Source organism: Rhea americana, unplaced genomic scaffold (assembly GCF_003343005.1).
Source record: "Rhea americana isolate MKP2758 unplaced genomic scaffold, rheAme1 scaffold_144, whole genome shotgun sequence".
Classification (NCBI taxonomy): domain Eukaryota; kingdom Metazoa; phylum Chordata; class Aves; order Rheiformes; family Rheidae; genus Rhea; species Rhea americana.
In genome coordinates this window covers 216,920-241,265 of record NW_028185528.1, presented here as the reverse complement: position 1 = coordinate 241,265, position 24,346 = coordinate 216,920, and the positions used below count along the sequence as shown (strand labels likewise).

The 24,346-nt window shown below is 39.7% G+C and overlaps 1 protein-coding gene across 3 annotated transcripts in view; it reads left to right on the top strand.

Moving 5' to 3' along the window:
* The window catches only part of LOC146599177 (uncharacterized), a 63,028-nt gene extending 39,135 nt beyond the window's left edge, over positions 1-23,893 (top strand). The window contains exons 3-6 of one of the 3 annotated variants that reach the window (XR_014895087.1): positions 10,054-10,149; positions 22,740-22,814; positions 22,897-22,968; positions 23,053-23,893. Coding sequence is in view for 1 of the 3 variants with exons in the window: in XM_085299031.1 (XP_085155157.1) it covers positions 18,758-18,915; positions 22,740-22,814; positions 22,897-22,968; positions 23,053-23,059 (312 nt within the window). In the remaining 2 variants the exon portion in view is untranslated. Of the gene's footprint in view, positions 1-10,053; positions 10,150-18,274; positions 18,916-22,739; positions 22,815-22,896; positions 22,969-23,052 lie in introns of those variants that run through there. The other 2 variants (XM_085299031.1, XR_014895088.1) reach the window with 2 other exon arrangements.
* Positions 23,894-24,346: the final 453 nt, after the last annotated feature.

Genomic DNA, 24,346 nt, shown 5'->3' with positions numbered 1-24,346 from the left:
GAATGAAGAATAGCTTCCTTCTATTTCRGGAATTATTCCTGCAGGACCAGTATAAAATCATAGAATTGAAATTTCATCAAATTAAAGAGCAGTTTGGGAAAATGCTAGCCACTACTTCTTCCAAGTTGTGAGAAATAACATGAAGCCAAAGGACAGAGGGTCTGTGGCAGTAAGTACAAGAAAAGACTTATTTCTCTCCAAACTGGACTTTTCTCTGAAAGTCTGTGACCCCTCACAGGTACCAGCAATTCAGTTTGAGAACATCTGTTAAAATACCCATAAGCATGTCCAGACTCTACTATTCTTGCAAACACTTCCACTAACTTGAACAATATTCTAGCATAGGTGGTTAAGCTCTAGGTAAATTCTAGTTTTCCATGAGTTTCAAGAAAGATTAAGGATTACCAGCCTGCCAAGCCTTTTGTAACAACACGGGCTCTATGGAAAAAACTGTATCCTTTTTTTTCCAAAAGTCAYCAGTAATTTGCAAGAATTTTGACAATCTATAGTCCCCTTTGACCATTTTGCACATGTGGCATACGTAAATTCTGTAAATGTAAGATAYTTCATATGCTTCAGCTCATTTTTAATCACAGAAACTAAACAAGCAGATATTTACTCAAATTTCACACCCAAAGATTGCACACCTATGCATCAAATATATCATTAATTGTAAACTATGTCTCACACACACACATTTGCAAAATACAGATTTTGGAAAGTTCAGTGCACACACACACAAAAATCAGTGGCCTCTAATTATTTGAGATAGTAGATTTGTCAGTATTAAGTATGAAACAGGCTGTTTTAATCACTGTTGCTAGCCAGAGTAACAAAGTGCAATCACACTGAGCCAAAAGACTTTGTAAGTAACGATTCCTATGAGATAGGGGGTGTGGGAGGAGAGAGGGAGGAGAGGGACTCCCTCCCCCCCCCCAAAAAAAAATACAACCTGCAGTAGGAGCTAAAAGAACCTGAAAACTCATTTGCTTGTATTATGACTTCTGTTGCATAATCGAGTAGAAAGACTTACTATAATATAAACAAGGGATAAGAACACTGGAAAGGTAGTAAAAGGAGAAATTTGAAAAGTACAGGGAGAGGAGAAAAGAAGTGAGATTTTCTCAATACTTTTACCTAAAGAGCTAAAATTTATTTGTGACAATTCTGAAAAACTGATGACAAAAAAAGTGATCTCTGTAAGACAGAAGCAGTGCAGTTCCCCAACATGCTCCAAGCTTGCAACACTTAATTTGCATTTGCTGTTGGAAGTTTATACCAGAATTTTAAACTTCCTAGATTTATTACTTTCTGGATAAAGTTTTTAGACTTCCTGACAAATAAACCTTATTTAAAGCCACTAAGCATTTATTTGAAAAGAGAGAAGGGGGGGGTGAAGAAAAAAAACAAACCATGATTTAGTACAACTTACAAAGGCTGCATTCTTTTGTTTGGATTCTAACGCTATGAAGAAATAATACATCTTTTACCACAGTCTCCYGCTAGAAATGCCCTTGAAACAAGTTTCACTCGCATAGCATTTCTTCTTCTCCTTTAAAATGCATACTAGGGAAAAAAAAAAAGAAAAAAAAAAAAAGAGCTTCACAAGTAGCCCTGCACACATTTTGCAAGGTTCCCAGAGATCAGGAACTGTTTCTGGAGAGACTCRTGCCGAATCTGGCGACCAATTCCAGCATACACTGTGCTAAGGAGTGTCAAGCGACTGGCTGCTGTGCGGGTGAGGAAACGTGCTTACTCCCATTAAGTYCAATAAGCTCAACAAAAGTCAGTTATAAATATAAAAAAAGTCCTTGTATAAAAAGAGAAAGACAGAGAGAGCGTGCGTGCAAGCAGGCGAGCGCATGAGCGCACGCACGAGCGAGGGAGAAGACGACAGGACYGAGAAAACCAGAACGCTGCAGAGGCCTAGTGGGAGCGAGCGGGGTTTTACGAGGGGGAGCAGCCACAGGGCCGAGCACCGGCAGCTTCTGCGAGCGGTCGCTCTGTGCGCTGCTTTGGTGAAAGCRTAAGCAGCACGTTCAGGAGCCAGCGAGCACAAAGACGACACAGTCGCAACTGTTCACAACGGCAAGCTCCATGCTAGACGCGTGAACCGGCCGTGGCTTAGTCAGAAGCACGAGCAGCCTCCCTTCGCCTCCATCTTCCTAAGGAGACGAGCCCAGCAGCCCAAACGGGCCGCGCCCGCCGGGGCGAGGCGAGGCGGAGCCCGCCAAGCCCAAACCCGCCGTCCTGGCCCAGGGGCGCTCGCGGCCGCCCAGCCTCCGCGCTGCCGCGCTTGTCGGTGCCGTTAGCGGCGTCCGGGTGACGGACCCGCCGCGGCCACGTGGGCCGAGCGGCACGTCGGCCGACGAGGCGCCGCGCCGCGCCGCTCGCTCTCGGTCAGATCCGCCCTGCCAACGCACGCGAGGCGGCTCTACCTTCAGGTGCCGCAGGTGGCGTGGTCATTCACCACATAGCCAAGACTCCCGTCTACATTCACGAAATTTTTTAGAGGTACAAATAATACAGGGCCAGGAAAAAAAAAAATCATGTGAGAATTAAAACCAAAAACACAGGACATGGTTAGGAAGCCATAGAGAGAAGTTAGCAGAACTAAACTAGATCAGGTATATATTTTAATGTTAAGGGGATTTTTTTGTTTGTTTCCAGTTTCACTAATAGATCCCAGATATACTGAAACACTGTTTTCTGGAGTCAGACATCTACTTGCACATACTATTCACAATAACAAAAAGATATTAGCAATAACAAATATTGATTAAATAGCACTTTGTACTTTGACAGCATCTCAAATAAGAATACATTCATTTTCTAAATTCCTCCCCAGGTGTTCCAATGTTTTGTCCTTATTTTTGTCTTAAGTGAAAAAGGTATGATTTCTGTTGCAAACAGAATTGTATTTTATATTTTTAAGAGTGACCTAGCTTGTTTATTTTCCTCCTGCAATTTAATGTTAAAGCATTCTATTTTAAACTTCATCCAAAACTACAGCTACAATGATTTGACACTGGATAGCAGAGTATAAAAGCAAGACAGGAAAAAAAWATATATATATACATTCAGTCCTCTCACCATTCAAACAAAACATTAAACAGGCACTGAAGTTATCCACATATACAAAGAGCCCAAATAATATAAGGCTCCCTTGAAAATTGAAAGTGTCAATAGTCAAAAAGGTACATTTATTACTCCTGACCTTTAGAACAGAAAGCTCAGAGTGTCCTTCAGATATAAGAGTTCTTGTTAAGCAGCTGGCAGACAAAAACATGTAGAAATAGATCTGCTTTTTAAAGTCTTGTGAGGTTTATTGCTCTCTAGAGCATATCAAAAAAATCCATTATTAGACCAGAAAAGGTATTTAAAGCAAAAGGGGTCAGGAATACTTAATATTTTTCCGAGTGGCAAGCAAAATAGGGCTAGCAATTAGGTAGTCGCCACTTGCATGCCCTCTTTGTTCCAGTATCAGCTTCTACGTTACATTGCAGACTGCTATCAGTGGTTCCACATRTATAAGCTTTGGAAACACAGCCATTACTACTCCTGGGACAGAAGTGAATCCTTAAATATTGTACAAAAACCCTTAAATAAAAGTACAAAAGCCTGAAACATCTTTACTAACAAAAGCCTCTCTGGACAGTTCCATCAAGCCTCCCTGATGTACATCCAACACARCTGACATCAAAGAGACTCCTGGAATAACTGAGCTCACATCTGATCGATTTTTAAATCTCTTCAGTGCATAATTTCCAACACCTTTTGGGGCAAACTATTCCAGTGCTTTGCCACCTCACTTTTCTCATACCTAGTCAGAATTTCCCTTGCCATAATTTGTTTCCTGTTTTATAATTTCACCGTGCACCTCTGAGAAGAGTCTGGCTCCATCTTCTATATAACCCCTTCAACAGGCTGTTGAACAGCACAGCTATTTCCTCCCTTATTATTTTCCTCCATCTCCTTCGGCCTCTGCCRGCATGTCAATAATATTCTGAGATAAACATGTAGTAAACATGTAGTCAAGCCTTTGCATAAGCCTTTATCAGCAGCCAATGACTGAAGTGGAAAATACCTACATTTGAGCTATAGCATTTAATTTCTGTACATTATTGTCTTTGCACTACAAAACATCTATGATATGCCAGATACTATCCCATGGCAACTGCTGGTAAATGCTCTAAATTTAATACTCTGTTAACATAGTGGTCTGCACTAAATGACTTGCTAATGATCACTGGATCTAGYCATGGACGATTCTTTGAAGATACTTTCAGTATTTCATCATTTTAATCTGACCACATTCATCAGTGCCTTACTAATATTTAGTTTCTCTTAAATTAGTGTCATTCATTAGAACTGTTTCAAAGGCTATTCAGAAGTTGGTGCAGTCAGCCTGGAATGGATTCATTCCAAGTACTGATGGTTTGTTCTGATGATTTGATCTGAAAAATCCTCGTTGCAGAGAAGTAATTAGAGTTGAATTTAGGAAAGGCTAATTAAAAGTCAGCGTAAAATGCCCACTTTAGTTCATTGAGAGCAATGAACTAAAGTAACAATRGGCCCTTCTGAAAAAAAAATTGCTCCAAAGACTTACTGTTTAGCCCAAAGCTACTCCTGGAACAATTCACTGCTTATAAGTGAATATGACAGACTCTGAAAAGTATTAAGAAATACTAGGTTTGATTTCTTACCAGTGTAGATTATCTGCATAGAGTTTGCCTCTCTCAGTTGGTTTGATAAAGGTGTGGATGGCTAGCCTTCAAGGAATGATAAAAACACTAGTCTCTTCAGATACTTGCTTGTAAAAAAGTGGTATTATATACTTAAAAAAAAAAAAAAAAGTACACAGGAAATTCATGTTTGACCATAGCTGGATGTAGTTCATGTTTCAGGGGTAAAATGAAATCGCTTTAAACAAGAAACAAAAATCAAATGAGAGTAACCTGTCTATTTCTTTAGTCTTCTTCTGAAAGCACCTGTCCATCATTTCCACACGTGTGTATAACCAGAATTAAAGTAATTATGTTTGTCATAAACAGTCATGATAACAAATATGACTTCCAATGCTTTCTTGCAGCTCTGATTTATTATGACTTTTAAAATATATATTGTCACTTTCTTCTGATCTACTATTGTAGAAGATGATTTTTTTTTTTACTGCTTTCTTAAAACACTCCCCTCTGAATCCCCTTCTTAAGAAGGGAAGAAWAGCCTCAGGTTCTCAGGTTAGACTATGCATTTCCATGATTCTCAGAAAATTAAATGCATTCCAATTATACYTTGTTATATAATTTTCATATCTTCCTTTCTAAAATTCAGAAAAAGGTGTATTATTAAACTTGAATGTATCAAAATAAAACAGATTTATTAGAAACTACRTTTCTAATAAATATAGATATTCATTTAGGAAGACACACAATTAAATGTTTAAACTAGTGCATTTTGAGGCAGGTTTTGRTTGTACAAAGTTAATAGAAACATGTCTTTACAAAAAACAATGTAAAAATAAATTATTTTGCATCTAGGCTACGTAGATATGCTCTGGCAGTTCCATCAAATAGACAAGAAGATTTGACATATAGTAAGAGAATTTTTCAGTCTTTATTGGCAAAAAAATAAAATCTATTTTTCTAGCCTGTGAGATCTCCCTTTATTTAGACCTGTGTACATTCAGTCACATTCATAATAACCAAGTTTTGAATTACCTGATAAAATACCTCTACACATTCACTTGCTTTAGGTAGCTAAGACAGACTTGGCTGTGTTCTGTAAACAAGCATTTTGCTTTCCTCCATCTTTTAAACTAATATGCAACGGTAGCACAATTGCCTACAATACATAATCTGTGTAAAATAAAAATAAAATCCAGCAACGTAGAATTCAGTTTTTAATAGAGTTTTTAATTTATTTGACCTGCRTAGTGAAGTAGCAAATACCTCTCTCCAGAGATCTGTGACGGGACTCAATGCGACAGTGAAACAAGATCCCTTCCACCCTTACCAATTCTATGAAATGATTCTACGAAATGAGAAAGAATCTGTCCATTCTAGGCTTTGCATTAATTACCAGCACAGAGCTCTAGAGAAAGTTAGGGCTGCTGTAACTGTTTTTTAAAAGAATATTGTTGTAGATTTATTGTTATGAAAATTATACAAATTAAAATTACTTAAGCTACCACAGGAGAGGGAATCTTCTGATCAGTAGTTACTTTTGCGAACCAACAACTTGCCATAAACACCCACTAGAGTGAAAGTGAATTAACATTACCCGAAGCATTTTGCTCAGCTCTTCTACAGACCTCTTCCTAAGCTGCAAATTCTGACACATTTTTAAATCATGTACCTGACAGTTAAAACATCATCAAATTTCATCATTAAGTTCCTAGGTCTGATTTGAAAGAAATACGCAGACTCACACTTCTGGGGGGAAGGGAAAGAATCAAAGCCCACAGAAACACCTGTCTGCATCGTGCTCCRTAGCACCATGCCTCTGTTGCCTGATCTAGGACAGGCTTTCTGGGTTCTGTTTAGTTCTCTGCCCCCCACCTCAGTCATCTAAGAAAAATCAGAAAAGAATGTGAATATTATATGACGGAAAAGCCAAACAAACCTAAATATAATCGGGTCCCAAGTGAGCATCCATGACAAGTTCACCATCAACTCGCAAACAGCGCATTGAATTATCTTCAGTGTATGATTACCAACTTAYCGTGAGCCACAGACACATAACACTGCAATGTATACACACAATCTATATTGCCACCGTTCACAACAGAAGGATAGCTCCTGAGGCTGTTATTTCCCCTCTGCCCATCTTTTGCAACGTGTTTCTCAATCTTATCATTCGACCTCAGCTGGAAGCACATGCTTATTGTCAGGCAGCATTCCCCCATAAACTCTCTCCTCTTTTTCTAGCTCACCATGAAGAGGAGATTTGGGGCACAGCACTATGGGGACAGAAAGAAAAAAGGTGCAGAAGGTGGAGAGAAGAAGGACACAACAGAGTAGCTCTAGCAGAATTGTTTCAGACAGCGTTTACCTTAGTCAAAATAGCTGTGCCTCATCATTACCTACTGCACACCGCACCTCTCRTAAGAACAGTCATGTTTCCCCTGTTTGTGCACTCAGTCTCATTTTACATAAGCAACATTTGTTCTCTTTCATTATCTCAAATTAACGTACAACAAATCAAACAAGACAGCAAAGTTCACATTATTGTACATTTTTATAATCCATTTTCCCAAGTATCCCCAAAGGCATTTGGAGAGGAGTAACTAGATTGTTTTCGACTACTAGATCTTCTGAAGGAGTAAAAAGTGCCAAAAATACCAGTGTTAAGTTTTAGTAACAAATCAGTTTTAGAAGTACACTCTTGGTGGCTCTGATTTACCTGCTAAACGTCTTCCTGGAGGACAATCCAGCTGCAGAAAGCGCATCCCRAGTGCAGGTTGCTTGGCTGTGCTGTGTCATACATCACTCAGGAGCTCTCACTTCAGCGTAACGAATGATATCAAGTCAAGCCTAAGAGGAAAACAGAACATCCAACAAAGAAGTATTAGCTTCTTAGTTGAGAACAAGAAGAGTCAACCAAACCCACAATCATTTAAACCCTTTTATTAATATGGGGGGGGAGGGGGAGGGTGAAAGGGGAGGAAGAAAAAAGTCTCCAGGAGGTAGATCAGATCAACAAAAAGAATCAACATCTATTCTGAAAATATCTGTAGAGATTTATATCTAGTCAATTCCATACAGTACTCAGAACTCTGTATGTAAAGGACTCTCAGAAGTCAGCATGGTGAAAGAGCTCCTACACCAGGAGGGGCATAATGAGGCAAGCCATGAGTCTAGAACCGCAGCCTTGAAACTCTGGATTTCATACTGCTCCCTGCTGCCATTACTGCAGTAAGTCCAGGACCTCTCACTGGAGCTCCGTGCTCCAAGTACTCCTTTGGCAGCCGACCAGCGAGAGGTGCGTCGCTGCCCCCCTCTCCAGGGACGGCGGGGCACAGAGGGTCTGCATTCACATTCCACAGCATGGTYGACACGATCACGAACCCAGATCCTCCCCTACCCTGCTCCTCGTGCTCTGACACGAGGACGGCTCTCAAACACCTCCACAATAAGCTTTTACACTTTGCAACAGGCAATAAAATATTCAGCTGGCTACACCGAGTAGCCACAGCTGCAGCTTGTTACCCAAGACCTCAACCTCAGAGGGAGAGATCCTGGGTTTCACGTCCTGCTCCTGTGAGCAGGGGACCCCACGCTTGCCCACCTTTCATCCCAGGCCTAGGCAGTGACCAGTCCTGTCAGCAGACAGGTCCGCAGCTAGCAGCTTGGGGCACCTCCATAGCGAGGCAACCGCTCAACAGGGGGCTGAGGATTTTGGTTCGGGGTTTATGCACTCAGTGAGGGTTAATAACTTAAGCTAGGTGCAGAACATGCTTAAKCAAAGTAATGCAGCTTGATCAGATTCCTATTAGACTGATTTTGCAATTTTAAGACTAAATACACTTAGCATACATGAATGAAAAAAATTCTTTCTATTCTGTCTCATAAAAGAAACYGGCTATCAGTATTTTGGGGAAGGCTCCTGGATTCTACAACAGCTGGAATTATTATTTTTTTCCTAATTGCATTTATGGATAGTGATTAAAAAAAAAAAGATCTGTTTGCACTGTAGATTCAGCATTACTTTTTTTCATTTTAATTTTAATATTACACCATTTTAGCTTTCAGTATGCCAAGCCCATATAGACATCATCCAGTTGATGAAAGAAAAAGGTTGCTGAACAGCAACCTTTATAGGTATTCTGCTGGCTGAAATTCTGTGCATGTGCAAGGCACTTTGGCAGCAAAATAGTTGAAAACTGGTTGTTTTCTTAATAAAAGGCRGGGGGAGGCAAAATGATCCATTGTGGTGAATGAATCTATTCCTTTTCATTCATTCTAGACCACTGTTTTAAAGTTGTCTTCAAACAGAACATAAAGTACCACTGGTTTGCATTTTCAAAATCAAGCTTTGAAAGGTTTTTGTTGTYGTTTAAATTAGAAGAATTTAAGTTTCCTAAACACAACTCATGGCAAGTGAAGAGCTCATGGTAAATACAGTAGGTGAATATAAATGCATCCCATGCAATACAAGATACCAAAAAGGAATCGATATAGGACCTTGCTACCATCTGAGACCAGTTTTACTCCCCAACCATACAGGCTGGCAAGAAAAATGTTACGTAACAGCAACTTCAGATGTCATTTTCTTTATACGCTGACATCTTTTCACTGAAAAGCAGAGCATTAGACTTCTTTTACAGGCTCTGACAGACAGGGAAAGGAGCCAGCAGCCATATTTAGCACAAAGTGACTGATTTCTGGCACCATTTAGCCTCTCCACATCACGAATCTGGCAGCCTGGTAGGTGCTTTTCAAAGATGCTGATTGAATAGTTGATACTAGTATTATACAAAGGCTCAAAAAGGAAAGAATGAGAAAGAGTTGGTCCTAAGCCCCTAGACTACTTGAAAAAAAAGAGTAGTGGAAAAAGTCCTGGGCAGAATGCCAAAGCAACATTGACCAAGTGACCTTTGTCAAACATCTATAACTTTTATCAAACATTTTAGGCACAAAGAAGTCATAATCCAAGACAGACTGCTAGTTCTTTCCTTAATTTTCATGAGACAGACCATATGCTACAAAACACAGATTTTGTTCTYATTTTTAATCAATAAAACTATCCCTATTTTGATTCCATTAAAAATATATTTTTTCCCCCAGAGGTATAATACTCCAGCATGTCTTTGCAATTGTAAAGACAGTGATTCATATGCCTTCAATGTATTTACAAGGAGTTTTGAACTACAGACACCCCCAACTCACTACCAGCTGCATGTGGAAATCAGTTATTGCTGGGGGTGGGGGAGAAGCCATGCTTTGCTGCTGGGTGTGAAAGTGGAATTAGTAAGACAAAAGCTTGCAACACTTGTGCGTGCTAAAATGTTAAAGAAGTATTTTTACACATACACATAAAACCATGTTACAGCTTGCAGAGACTGGAAAGGAAGACGAATGAGATTGATTCGATGTCCTCAGCAGAGGGTGGAGGAAAAGGACAAGATTCAGACCAGACACATACCAGGCAAGCAACCACTCTCTCTCTAATTCAGAGCCTCTTTCAGTTTGTACAGTGAACTTTTCTTTCCATTTCCCTGAAGTAATCAAGTGTCTGGAACACTTTTCTGTCTCATCCCTTCATATTTGATCTACTCAACTCAGCACAGGCCCCAGTGCAGGGCAGATTCTCAATGGGCAGCTTACCCACCTTCCTTTCTACTCGGTCTTTCCACTGCATGAATGCATAGCTAATGAAAAAGAAAATTAGCCATGTTTACATGCAACTAATACAAATCAGTTTTCCTAATGGAAAGGATAAAATATAATTACATGCTTCCCCCCCCCCCCATAATCCACTTAAGGTGATATTTCTCTGCCTGTCCCTCATCAATATCTTGGCTCAGTACACTCAACCCGTATAAATGCATTTTCTCAGTAAAGAGGTCTAGAGCTTGCTCTGCTATTGACTCATTCATGAAAGTTGCACAATATCTAAACAAGTGATCTGCATTTTGTGATTTCATCCAAGTATCAAAGTTTGAAAGTAAACTTAGTTGCCTATTTGTTCTAATTTTATTTCAAAGTTTTTCTTTTAAAGAAAGCAGTCTTACGTTCTCCTCTCCCTAGATACTTATTTCTTTTTAGACTATGCATTCTCCACCTCTTTTGAATATGCAGGACTACAAAAGGACTGTGGATTTTCACAGTAGAGATAACTAGTATATTCACATTAGGAGCTCAATAACTGGAGTCTGGTGTGAATTAGAGTAGGAAAGAGCTTCAAGATTTAGATTCAATTAGGCACTCATATTTCATAAATGAACTCAATCTGAACCACATGCAGAAGTCCAAATTGGAGTTCAAAACTGCTTTTATATGCAGAACCTGTAATTTGAAGACACATTAAGCTCATTGAGCAGTCACAGATCAAAATGAAGGAGCAGCTGAACCTAGAAAAGGTGATGGAAGCAGGTTAGAGCATCTTCATAAGGGGGAAGGGGAGTTCAGGCATCTGTCAACAGCCTGTAACCTGGATGTTAATGATTTTACAGGCAATGTTATTCAGCACATTATTCAGCTGTAATTACTGCAAGGCATGTCTACATAGTTTAAAACAAGCCACAGGTACTAGAATAGGTTATTGTATAACATTCATTTGAAAGATACATTGCACTGAATTTAACAAGTTTCTGTGCTATTCTTGCACTCAGAGTGCACTTTTCAGCAAAGCACAAAAGAAAGGGAATTCCACAGAGTGTCAAGGAAGCATACAGTTTCAGGGTATACAGTTTTAAGAGACTAAAAGAGGGATTTTCAGCAGAGAACAACTTTCCCCTTTCTTTTTCTCAACGAGCTCCTGTGCACAGGACATCCTCCTGAAACAGTGCCTTGCACGTGCGAGTGCACACACACGCACACCCACCCTCACTCTCCTGCCTCCTTGTGCTTGTGCCAATCTGTTTTGGTGCAGTGCGGCCAGTCTGAGATTTTTTTTTTGCTCCATAGCTCCTCAGCAAAAATTCTATCATGAGTTTGAATGAAGCTGTTACAGTATCACTAGTGTCATCTTTCTAGAAGGCAGCTCTACTGTTTTTTCCACATTAAGTTAGATTTCCCAACATCAAACCTCCTCACAGAAGTTATCCATAACCTTCCTCTCTACTATATTCCCACGTGCCAATAAAGTCGCAATTTTGCAGTTAAGCAAGATATTTTTTTTAAAAAAAAAGCAGCACTAGATGTATGTCAGTATTTTCAGAAAGCACTTACACTATGCAGTTATTCCAATATAATCATGACAACCTGAATGGGATTCTGATCTTAGCTTCCTAAACTTCAGGTACATTCTCCAAAACAGGTGCTTGAGCACGAGGACTGGAAGGAACGCAAAGGAAGAGGAAGCAGCAACAACACAGATACTAAAAGAGCAGGGTACATGTGCTTCAAAACCTTTGGCTCCAGCACCTTATTTTTGATATTCAGTAGGAGTCTGTCATGACCACAGAAGCCTGCTCTCTTTTTTACACTGAATAATTCCCAGCATTTCTGTGTCACTACAGCTGATATACACATATTGAAGATTTAACTTTCTAACCTCGCAAGTGGGGGTAGACAGAAGGAAAGAGGAGAGCAAGAAATACCAATAAACTTCCCAACCTCTTTGCCCCTTAAATTACTGCATGATACTTCTCTCCCTTTCTCTCCAAATATTTGAGGAATTCACTTCCTCTGCAAGAGAGTGAGGAGAAAACTGAAAGATGAGAAGACTGACTTATACACTTTGGTTACAAAAATTTTATTTTATGAATTCAGAAAACATATGTAGTTTTCAAATAGTTGGGATGAAATTGTAGCTACAGAAAAGCCAGTAACCAGGATTTCACACTTGGCCCTGTTAAGCTGCTTTTATATATTAGGGAAGAGCCTAGATCTTGGAAGCCATTTACCCTCATTTCCCTTCAATTTTTATGCTAGAAGAGGGGCAGATTAGTAAGTATTCTGGCTATGCTTCCCCACTTCACTCTGTTTTACATTACATTAGTGGTGCTAATGGCATAAGATGATACTACTGAGCAGTTCTGCAGTAATACTTAGGCCAGACCCCCACTGTTCCAGCTGAGCATGATCCACGCTTTACAACAGGAAAAATAAGACTCAGACTTGAAGAGATCGGTGACATCTTTTCCTCAGTTACATCCATCCCTCCATCCCGTTCACTAATTTCCTTCTCTGTCAGTCTCATACTCTGCCTCCTATAGCCTTAAGGGACAGAATTTGGAATCTCAAACCAGTTTCAGTCAATAGAATGAGGTCAGCACCAGATCCACAGGACAGGCAGGATTAAAATGCATTTATCCTGAGCCCAAGTGCAGCGCCCTATTCAGGCAGCTTTGCTGCCAGCTAGTTATCAGGTTGAATTGAAAACAAAAGTTATATTAAAAGACAGCAGGATCATTATTTCTCCTTTCTGCCCCCTCCTCAAGCGCCTGAGGTCATTTTCCACAACAAAATGAAAGCCTTCTTGGAAGCATTTTTGTGCTAAACAGCAGTAGTTAATTTCTTGCAACTAATTAGTTATTCAAGTGAAAGTATAATGATCCTCCAACATGATTGAAAGTGCTTCAACCGAGTTTCCTGCTAACAGCATACTCCTAGAAAAGATGCAATAAATCAGCAGGGTTATAGAAATATTTAAACAAAGCAAGTCTACGACAGGAGCCCATTAAAGATGTAGCCATGTAATATTTATGTACCTAGCTGACTTGTGCTTTTAACCTGGCACTTTCAGCTACAGCTTTTTAGCACCTGGGTCATATTCACTAGGAATGAAATTTGCTCTATCTGCTACAAGCCAATGTAATGTCTTTGCATTAGGTGTTCAACAGTATGGAGTTTACACAGGACTTAAGTGGTACAGCCCTCCCACTGAAGGGAATTTAATCCAAATTTCTCTAAAGAAAAATACCAGTAAAACACCTTTAAGCAACACAGGAATCYGAGTCTGTGAACCACAAATTCCCCAATTACCATCAGCAATAAAATTTGTAGGTAAGTAAGAAAGATTTTTAGAAATTCAAAGGTCTTGAAGCAGAAACAGAGCTCCTCAGAACAGCCGTCTCCTATCAGTGTTTAGGTTATGGTGTGGCRATTAAGAGCGGTTACTGAGATGGTAATAGCTGATCTCCCAACCAGAAACACATTTAAAGACGCTGACTGCAGAAAGTGCCATCCACTCATTCTAAAAAGGGTTCATTCATTACAGACAAGGAGTTTAAAAACACTAGTTAYGGCAAAGAGTTAAAACCTAGTCGTCTAGAAATAAATTTCGATCTTGCTGAGATTTTTAGATGCTCCAGATGTACAATATCTGGTCCTTAAATCACCAAAAGGAAGAGAGATTTCCCTTTCTTCTGTTTTATTAAATAGTGTGCATGTGTTTATCAAAATTTTAAAATATACATAAACACATGCAAAGTGAGGGAAACAGCTTAATAAACTCTGCTTTCAGTGGCTACATATTCTCTCCGTCATCCCATTTACACATTTACTACTTTGCCAAACTCCCAGTCCTTCTCCTACAGTTTTAAGGGACAGGATCTGGATTCTTAAACCAGTTTCAGCTGATGTCCCAGACATTGCTTCATGMTCTGACCTACCCTTCCTTACTGCTGCAGAGGGCTGCAAAAAGGGAAACCTCGCTGCTGCTGCTGGGCAAGAGAAACAGCTGAACACGATCTAAGCCAAAGCATAACCCAGAGGGAAACTGGAGGAAGGGACACAGGAACTTAACTGTGATTTCCTGGGACAGAGAGGGGGAGGGAGAAAGCAAAAGAAATATAAGAAATAGGCAGGAGAAGGGGAATCAAGAAGGACAGAAAAGGAAACTAAACTTCACTCCCCTTTTCCCACTAACATCATCTTCGCTCTCACCACAAGTTTGTGGGCCAATGACCACTTTCAACTTGCACTTTCTGCTGGAAAAATAAATTAGGAGTCCAGTTTAACTTTATCAATAGAGAGTTTAAAGTGGTCACTGGAGCACAAAGTGCTTTTCAAAGGGCAGCTAAGCTCAACAGGGACAACGAGGAGGATGTGGAGACAGCCAAGAGAGTACGGACAGATTAAAAGCGTTAAAGGTGTACCTATTTTCAACAATAAAGATAAGGCTTTTAAAACATTTTCTGCAATCCTCTATCTTTTTGTTGTGAGCTATTTAAGACAAATACATGTGACAACTTACAAATACCCTTGACAGGGTATTTTGCATGTGTGTGGTTTGGGTTTTTTTTGTTTGTTTTGTTTTAAACCTAAGCAGCAAATGCATTAGGCATTTGCTCTACGAGCACATGGGATTATGCTTAGCCTGTGCTGCAAACCATTGGATCCAGTACAAGTAACTTTGTACTAGAATGGTTTTTGCCATACTAAACATTTAAATCATGTACCCAACTCTTCAAAGTCTCAGCTTGTGCTGTGTTCAGAGCTTTACAGGGTTGGGTCAATAGCATATTTGTTCAAGTGACTGTTCCTAGAGAACAGTAACAAAAATCCAAAGCTTTTGTTTACATCATTTAACATGCCTAAAGGCTTAGCTGAAGATATTAAAAATAATAAAGAAAAAAGTATAAAATACTGTTTTTAAAATGCCTTCCGATAGCATAGCTTCTTATTTTTAACTGTAGAGACCAAAAGAATGCCCTGACAGCTCTGGACCAAAAACATTTTTGTTTTTGAACTGGAGCAGTGACAGGCATAAGAGTTTCAGGGAATTTCATCTTCTCCCTGAAGGCAGCTGCGAGCCTTTCAACTGCCCCAGACTGCATGCTGTAGTGATCGCAAGATAGGCATGTCTTGAGAGTCCTAAGCAATAGCCTTTATTTATCAGGGCTTGCAGAGTGTGACGGATAGCAGGAAGGAGGCAAATCAGGCAATTCCACCAGTCCCTATGAAAACTGTTCTCATCCGAGCAGTACTTTCAGCTCTGCTAGGTAGGTGCTACACTTGCTGATGAGCCAGTGCCCCCACTACATTCTTAACTTAAACTAATAATGCTAATACCTAAGAAGATTTCACCCAACGTTTACATAGACTGCCATGAAATGCTCAATGTATTTTCAAAGTGTATTTGTGCAACTTCTGTAAAGTAATAGTGGTATTTTTTTTAGGAATAAACAGCACACACACTCATCTGTCAAGCTACACATGRGAATTACCAAGTATTTGTTAGTGACTGTCATAGATTTGCATGTATGGTAGGTTTGCGTGCAGAATTTTTAGAGAGGAAAGAAGATTTAGGAATACCAAAATGCGTTTACAAAGGAGATAGTGTGATCAGATGGTGATTTACCTCCTTAAATCTTCAGGAATCAATTCTAACCAAATGTGGACTGCCTTTAGTTGGTGTCCATAAACAGCACTTAAACTGCCATCTCCCCTCCTCCTCCTGCCCTTCCATCTTTCTAGGTAGCATGTAGATAGAAGTTGGTGATGCTCAACTTGGAAATAGAGCCATAGAATTCAAGCAGCACCTTTTCCAGTGAAAACTGCCTCCCCTTTGAGGGCCTGGGGCAGCATGCCTTAGATGCTAACAGCCCGAGTTGAGTGCAATAGCCCTATACTGTTTATATTGCACTTCACGTGTTCAAAGCGCTACCCGAGATACAGCCTCATAAAAGCRTGGAGATGGCCAGTAGGTGTTACTCATTAAACTTCAGGGTTAAGTAACTTGATCAAAAGTGACTGTGTGGCATGACTGTAACTATTTGAATTTGTCAATTCCTGCAGTCCACTCCTATGGTGACTCAAAAAGGAGGATGGGGCATTAGAGCCGGGTGTTACAGCACTGTGCTTTGCCAGGGTGAGTTGTAGGCACAGAGAGACTACCTACGCTCACTTACACKCCAGCAGGGTTTTTTCTGTATCAGGCAACCTTTAGGAAGAAAGTAAGGGCCCTAAACATGTTCTTCTGAATTTGCATGTATACAATCTCTGTGAAGAACATAAGACAACCATTGTATTCACATTCAACACTGCTGCCATCAGGTCCCAAAGCACAAAAACACACAAACTGTATGTAAACAGTCCACCRGTCCCAAATTAAATGAATGAGGATCTCCATCTTTTTTGAAGTTTTTTTTTTAATTTATTTTAAGTCAAGAGGATTAGCAGGCACCAAAGACCAGGCAAGTCAAAAGTAATCACCCCCTTTGCTGCAGTTCAAGAACTGCAAGCTATTGTCTAAGATTTGATTACAGTAGAATTCAAACTAATACCTCTTAGCCATACAGAATATTTTTCTTTCCATTTTTATGCTGACTTTCATCCTACCAAAATTCAGGTGCTTTGCTAACATTTATGATCTAKCCTCGAAGTATTAAGTATCACTATCCATGAGATCAACATTTATTTTTCAAATAATATTTGTAAGAAAAAAAAAGAGTAGATACTGAGAAACAACCAACAGTCTTGGTACCTAAGGCAACTAGATACAAGCTTGAAATAAAAGCTAAACAAATTGCATCCTCAAGAATACGTTTTACAGTTATTGGCCTTAGAATCCACATGATCACACAGGAAACACAGGGTGGCACTAAGACAAAATTGCGGATCTCCACATGTAGCCCAGGTTCACCAAATAAGGGTGTTTAAGGCTGACACCAGAAAAGGGAGAGTGGGAAGTCACCTTCACAGGGAGTAACGACCRCAGAGAATTACTAACAGAACTTAACGCTTTAGCCAAGTTGACCCCAGCTATTGTATAATGTCCATTAGATGCTTGGGGGTACAAGCCACACAGAACTGTGCTAGACTGCGTTTGCAGTTTCTACTGTTTTGACTTCCATTGCCCGAGAACTTAGATTACTGAAATGTTTGCTAAAATACTAAACTCTAAGCATGTCAGTAGGTGAGCATTGTTTCATGGATTTTAATGTAAAAAGCAGTTACTATACTCCATCTACTGATCCAAAGAACAGATGTTTGCATACGATTTATGGACACTGAAATATGTGCATATCTTCCATAAATAGTAATGTGTTCCAGTAACAAAAAGTGGAATTGTAGTCCAAAAAGGCTGGGAAACTGCGGGCAGTATTAGAATTTATTTGCCAATTTCTTGTCTTTAAATAAGACAAAGCTTATAGGTCTAGTGCTACAACCCTGTACACTGGAAAAGCTCTTATGATTTCCAACAGGACTAACAACGTGAAGTAATACCCACATAAATTGCAGTCAGGCACAACAGCTCAGATATAAAAGTTTACTTACAAAAAAAAATGTAATTGTGATTTGTAARATAAAAGTAATAATTTATACTGAATGAGGTACAAGCTTAATGCAGTTASCAAGAAGCCAATACTACTTTGGGTATTTTTACATTAAATTTTGATTTGGAAGCATCATTAACATCAAGATTTAAGAAAACACTAGCCAAGTAAAACTCTCATAGGCAAMGCACACTTTCAAACTCTGCAATTAAATTATTTCTGGAGGTGCAATATTTGATTGTATTGATACCACTGCTACTCCTCGCATTTCCACTGCTCCTAAATTAGCTCAGCTAATCAGCATCCCATCTCTGACTGTTGTAGACATGTAATATTATCTGATGGGTTTAGTTTCAAAAGAACACTCAATTTTTTTTTTTTTTTGACAGCAGACTTGCTCAAAAACTTTGTCAGGGGCTACAAGCATACGAACTAGAACATTTGGAGATGCGCTCGTTTTGGGGCAAGCAGAATTTTGAGAAGACTCAACAAATTGCAGATTGTGATACACACGCATGTCACTCAAGTTTTGGTTTGGTTTTAAAGTGATCTTCTGGTTATTATTTCACTTCACAATTTTATCTAGTATGCCAAGATATTTCCCAGTCTTATTTCACTGACAATAATGAGAATAATTCTGCATAACTTTGGATTTCTTCACACCACAACGTAAGGAAAAGCAACCGTGTAGAACGCAGAATTTAAACAAGGCAATCACAATTTTCCYTCCTGTCTCAGACTGGCACGCACTAGCGCCTCAAGATGTTACACAGCTGCTGCTCTTCTCCAGAGATGGCTGTGCTCCAGTAAACGCTGAAATATTCCCTAGYGTATCTTTTTCCAGCAGAGGTTTACAAAGATGTTACTATGTTTCCACAGGTTGAAGGAAAGATGAAAACATTGGGATTGCTTAGTTTCTCCAAAAACATTGGTCTTAGAATCACTGCAACAGTAGTTAGGAGCCAGTGCCGTACTCCAGTGCACGGCACCCGCCGGGAGTCAGAGGTTCTCGGATCACGGCGCAGGTAACCCTGCAGGAACAGCACTCTGCTCTTGCAGCTTCCACCACCACCACCACGTGTCCACCGAGGAGYGGACATTTCTCAATCCGCCAGAGAAAGGCCTTGCTCTTCACAGCTGCGCAGAAAACTCACTTTCAGCATATCACTCAGACACGCAAGAATAAGTTGGAGCTTTAATAAGTCGGCTGTATTTACCTCCTTTTAGTGGAAGCACATCACAATGCCGATGTTTACAAAATTTTACTATCACTGTCACTTTCTGGCAGGTACCTGAGATTTGGCATTTGAGAATATTTTAATCAGAAAAATAAGAAAACAGAAAAAGGTACCAAACCAATGACTGATCATTCTACTCCACTTTTTTCCACATGAATCTCCAGGTGCCAGCTGGTGTAAATGCAGATTCCACTGACGTCAATGGAGCTGTGTCAGTTTACACGAGCTGAAAATCTGATCCCCAGTGTGTTAGTGCCATTTTTAGACACTGCCGCTGGAATTCACTTTTGTGACAAAATTAAAAATACATCCAATCTCATTGCACTTCTTCCTGTCCCCAAACAGGCTGTGGGAGATGGAATTAATGGAAGTAGCTTACAACTTTATCCCCCAAGATACCTTAGCAATATGAGTATTGATATTGTTCTGTTGTCTCTTTTTRAAGACAAATACTTCTTTTCTCTAACAGTCTTATTCCACCTCCCAGTAAAAATTTAATGCCAGCAAAGGAAAAAAAGGATGTTGAAAGCTACACAGAGTATCAGCCATAGAAGCGTACTAACATGCTATCATAATCAACATACAGACTGTGTAGATCATTTTTMATGCATTATTAGGGAAATTATCTGAAGTTTGACTTTTAAAGAAACTCCAACCCGAGATCTGTTTGTTCACCTAAATCTTTGTTCCCAAGGGATCCCACTGCTGGAAAATTAGCAAGACCGGTTAACAGACACACATGGCTCGACACAACCTGTGCGACATCTGTCACCTACGTTTCCGTGAGCACTTGTGCGGGGAAGGGAGAAGGAAGGAAGAAGTGGGAGAATAAGCAGAGCGGAGTAGTGCCTCATAGCTCCAGCCACCGCTTGTAGGTGGGGAGAGGAAGGTTTTTTTTTAAAAAAAAATTTTGTTTTACATACAGCAGCTGTTAAACACGAGTGCACCATATGACAAAATCTAGTTGCCAGTATTAACCAGTATAATGAAGCTGAACATTCGCCTTTTGATTCAAGATATATAAAAATCAGAATGCAGGAGTGGGCAATCAGAACGAGGATGCAGCTCACACAGCGCTGAGGTAATTGTCTGTTTGTGCAGAACACCACCCGTATCTTCRATTTAGGTCAGGCCCTCGAGAGCAGCAAAAGGACTGAAGATGAGATGCTCTACTTCACACACTTGCCCTCTGGAAGGGCTGGCAAAGGCAGTCACTTAAATTAGGTACAGGTCATCAGACAACATATCTTATCTATTCCTAAGACAGGCAGCTCCAGCAGTCCAAATCCCTATGGCCTTTACAACGACGCAGTGAACTACTTCCTCCTGTACCTCTGTCAATCCGCATTAGGTTCCTGGGTGGTTTTTTGTTTGTTTTTTTTTTTTTTTTTGGGGGGGGGGGGCAAGGAGGGAGAGGGAAGGAAGCAGAGGCGGTAATTTTTTTAAAGCAATATTTCATGTACACCATGGCCATAGCTCATAGCCAGGGAAGTGCTCTGGTTTATTTATGACCTACTAACCTTAAATGGGAGGGAAAAAAAAAACTGAATGTTCTCATAAGCCTGCAGATCTGAAATAAAACTTAAAATAAAGCTGGCATTTGTAACACAGCTAGCTAAGCCCAGTAGGGGATAAAAAAAATGAAAACCAGATGACAGAAGATGAAAGCATTTTTACCCTGCATAACCTGCACGCACTGGGCATCAAGGCTGTAATGCAGAATTACTTGTTTTGTACCTTGAACAAGTCTTAGTCTCCTTCAATATAGGGTAGATAACTAAGAAGTACTGAGGTTTTTCCATCAGGAGTGAGCAGAGGGGAACGTAACAGTAAACAGTGGAAAAAGCAAAAACAGAAAACACTTAATGCATTTCATCCAGTCATAACTTCTACATAGAATGGGGTTTAAGGGAGGAGAGGAACTAAGTGCCAAGTTTCAGACAGGCAAGACCCAATATTGAAGTATGAAGTGACATGGGGAAACAAGAATAAGAGCCTTGGAATAAACACCAAAAGCAATGTCATACTGAAAGCAAGCTTATAACAGGAAGGATGGTAAACATGAGTGACCTTAAACCATCAAGTCCATTACTCATTTGGCTAGAACAATGTTGAACACACGCAGATAAGTACAAAAGACTGTTGAGCTGAAGAGCCTTATTCTCTCATCGCTCGTGCTGGTGTAAACCAGAACTCCTTCCCTAACATCCATGCAGTTACTGCAATAAAGCCAGTAAAAACAAGTGGAAAATCCAGCTTCAGGGCTAAAGTATTCATCAGCAGCAGATATCCCAGGCTGCCATGTCAGCAAAAAGGGGTTCACCACCACATTGCTTTGAGGTCCAACACATTCATAATCACAGCAGCATTCCTAAACAAAATGTCTCTGATCTACCATAAAGGAGAAATGTGGTTTATCCCATTCCTGCCTGGTTCTCCAGTAGAACATATTAATGACTTGCTGTCCTTTAGGCTCATTTGATAGAAAATGTGGTTGAGTTAAATGATAAGTAGTAATAAAAGGCTGTACRTGCAGAGCAATTAGTTGGAAGAAACAGCCAGGTGAAAGCGCTTGTCATGGCATTTCTTCACAGCACGTATGCAGGCAGCACACCTGTGAACTGCAGTCTTTCAGTGCTGGCTCCCTTTGTGCTCTTTAACAAAGGGCATTTATAAATATTTTAAAAATAATCATACATTAATAAAAAATACAGGGTATAGAGCTACCTCGTCCTTTGGTAAAATATTTAACAAACAGCAATTCCCCGAAGCCAATGAATCAGGCAGTTTCAGGGCAGCGAGCTACACGTGGCCCTAAGGAAAAAGCACTCAGACCAAGGGGCTTCACGTGACTGATCTTCTGCAAGAGAAGTCGGCTCACAACTGCACATAAGTATGGTGAAATTCCCAGGCCACCATGCTCGCTCTCCAATCTGTCCTCTAAAATCCTTCCCCTACCCCACTCCGCCACACTCGCGCAAGAAGAGACATCCTCTCTATAACATGAAAGTTACAGCACTACATCTACTTGRGGTTTCCTTTTTTGTTTTTTTCCCCCCTTCCCCTCTTAAAGAAGGGGCAAATTAATTGGAAAGTTGAAAAAACCTAGAAGTGTGTTGTGCTATTGTAAAAAATTAAGAATGAGTACTTTGCTCTGTAATGATCAATTTATTAATATAAACATGTTGCCACTTAAATAGAATGAAAAAATGAAAATAAATTTGTCAAACCTTGACCTAAGTTCTTCCTTCTCCCTTCTAAATACTATCATAACAGGTCCTGCATGTGTGACAATTTAAGACAATAAGGGTCGTCTGCCTTTAAGTTTATTAAGGAATTAAGCCTTAAAAGCAAGTGTTGTTTTTCATCAATCCTAAACAAGCTTAGATCTAATTGAACCATGTCAGCAAAAGACATCTAGTCTTTTGGCTTCTAGTCAACTGGGCAATACCAAAGCAGCAACATCGGTTCATAAAATTCTTTACCAGCTTGGATAAATTAGGGGATTTTGTATTCTGATTTGCCAARAAGTTCAGTTCTGAACTAACAGATAGAACAGACCACATGAATATAGTTAATCTGACTAAATGAAATACCTTTTCTTTTCATAGAGAAGCAGCTTGGAAAACTGCCAGCTCCTTGCCTGAAGATCAAAATAGGATGGGCAGAGAAGGGTATTGGTGTCGGTAAGAGAACAATGATAGAAATTGCATCATCTGTATAATTAAAATCACTGTGTCAATTTTGATTTTTCCCCCCTCCTTTCAGACATTTAAGGATGCTGCCAAGTCARTGGAGTTCTGTTGTAGTGGTTGCTTCAGTGAACATTCAACGCTGTCGGTGAGTTTGGAATTAAAGTGAAAACCATCGACCGTTGATTGTACCCTCCAGCTAACCATCCTCCTCCTTACTTCATGCTTTCAGGCCTTAACACCGAAGATAGCAACCTAAACAGCACACGAGGTTTCTCTCCCACTCTGCCAAGCTTTACAAAAAAAAGGTCACAATCAACATTCATTGCTGTCGGTGGGTTTAACTATGTGGACAAGCTCACTGAACAATGAATGCAACTGTGGCCCCACATTTTACAGTTGCTGTTAAGAGAGGAGCATCATCTCTGAAAGCGGTAGTGAGAAGCAAGTTCTTCTTATATCCTGATATTTTCCTTTTTTAAAAAGTAATTGATGATATTCACTTTTTTGCTTGTTGTTTTTATGTGTGCTTAAGTCAGCTGACTGAGGGGATGAGGGAAGAAAAAAATAAATCCCCTGCTTTTTCCTGGAAAAGTGTYCTCCCCAGAATTCAGACTTCAAGCCGTAAGAATTCATATTCAGTACATACGTGGAAGTACATAGGAACTAGCATGAGGAACTCTTTGTGTATGTGCACTCCTAAGGACTCTGAGCACAGGAAAGATATTTAAGCCTCATCTTRATTAGGATTACAACTTAGTACACATACATACACAAAAAAACACTTTTGTACTTGTCAAGGCAAAAGTACAAGTGGGAAACAATTCAAAAATATGGATAAATATTACATCAAGTAAAAGATTAGTTTTATATTTTAAACACCTAATAAACACTAAACAAATCAATCTTATTGGACTTGCTTCTTCTCTGTGTTCTGGGATAAACTAGGAATGAAGAGCTCTCTATTTGGTAGTAACAGTAACTGAATAGTCATTGAACTGTAAAAYTTACTGTCAGTTTGAGTACCTGTGTCCCATTCTCAGTAATATGAAAATAAAAGTTTAATTAAAGCACGCTACTGTCCGATTTCCTTACGACCTCGTCACATGTTCAGGGGCAATTCTAAATTTCCAACACCATGCAGTCCTCCACGGTAAGTTCAGTCTTTAGATTTAGTTGTAAGTCAAATATTCTGGAGTAGGCACTGCTTCCAAAAGGTAGGTAATCATGTCATTCTGATTGCTTCCCCTCATAACAGGAAGCTCCATTAGCAATAATTTGATTATTCATAGAAGATCTTCAAACTTCTCAACTACACAACAGTTCTCTTACGCACTGTACTTGTCTGTTTTATCCAGGTTTTGTYAATGCAGCAACTAAACAGATACAAGCATCAGCTCTATCACAGAAAGATGTATTCATTTTTTGCTTCTTCAACTTTGTATTAACAATCTAATTAAATGATTGAAATATTTCAGTCATGATAGAGTTTTCTTTAATATCATGCAAGATCTGAGGTTGGGGAG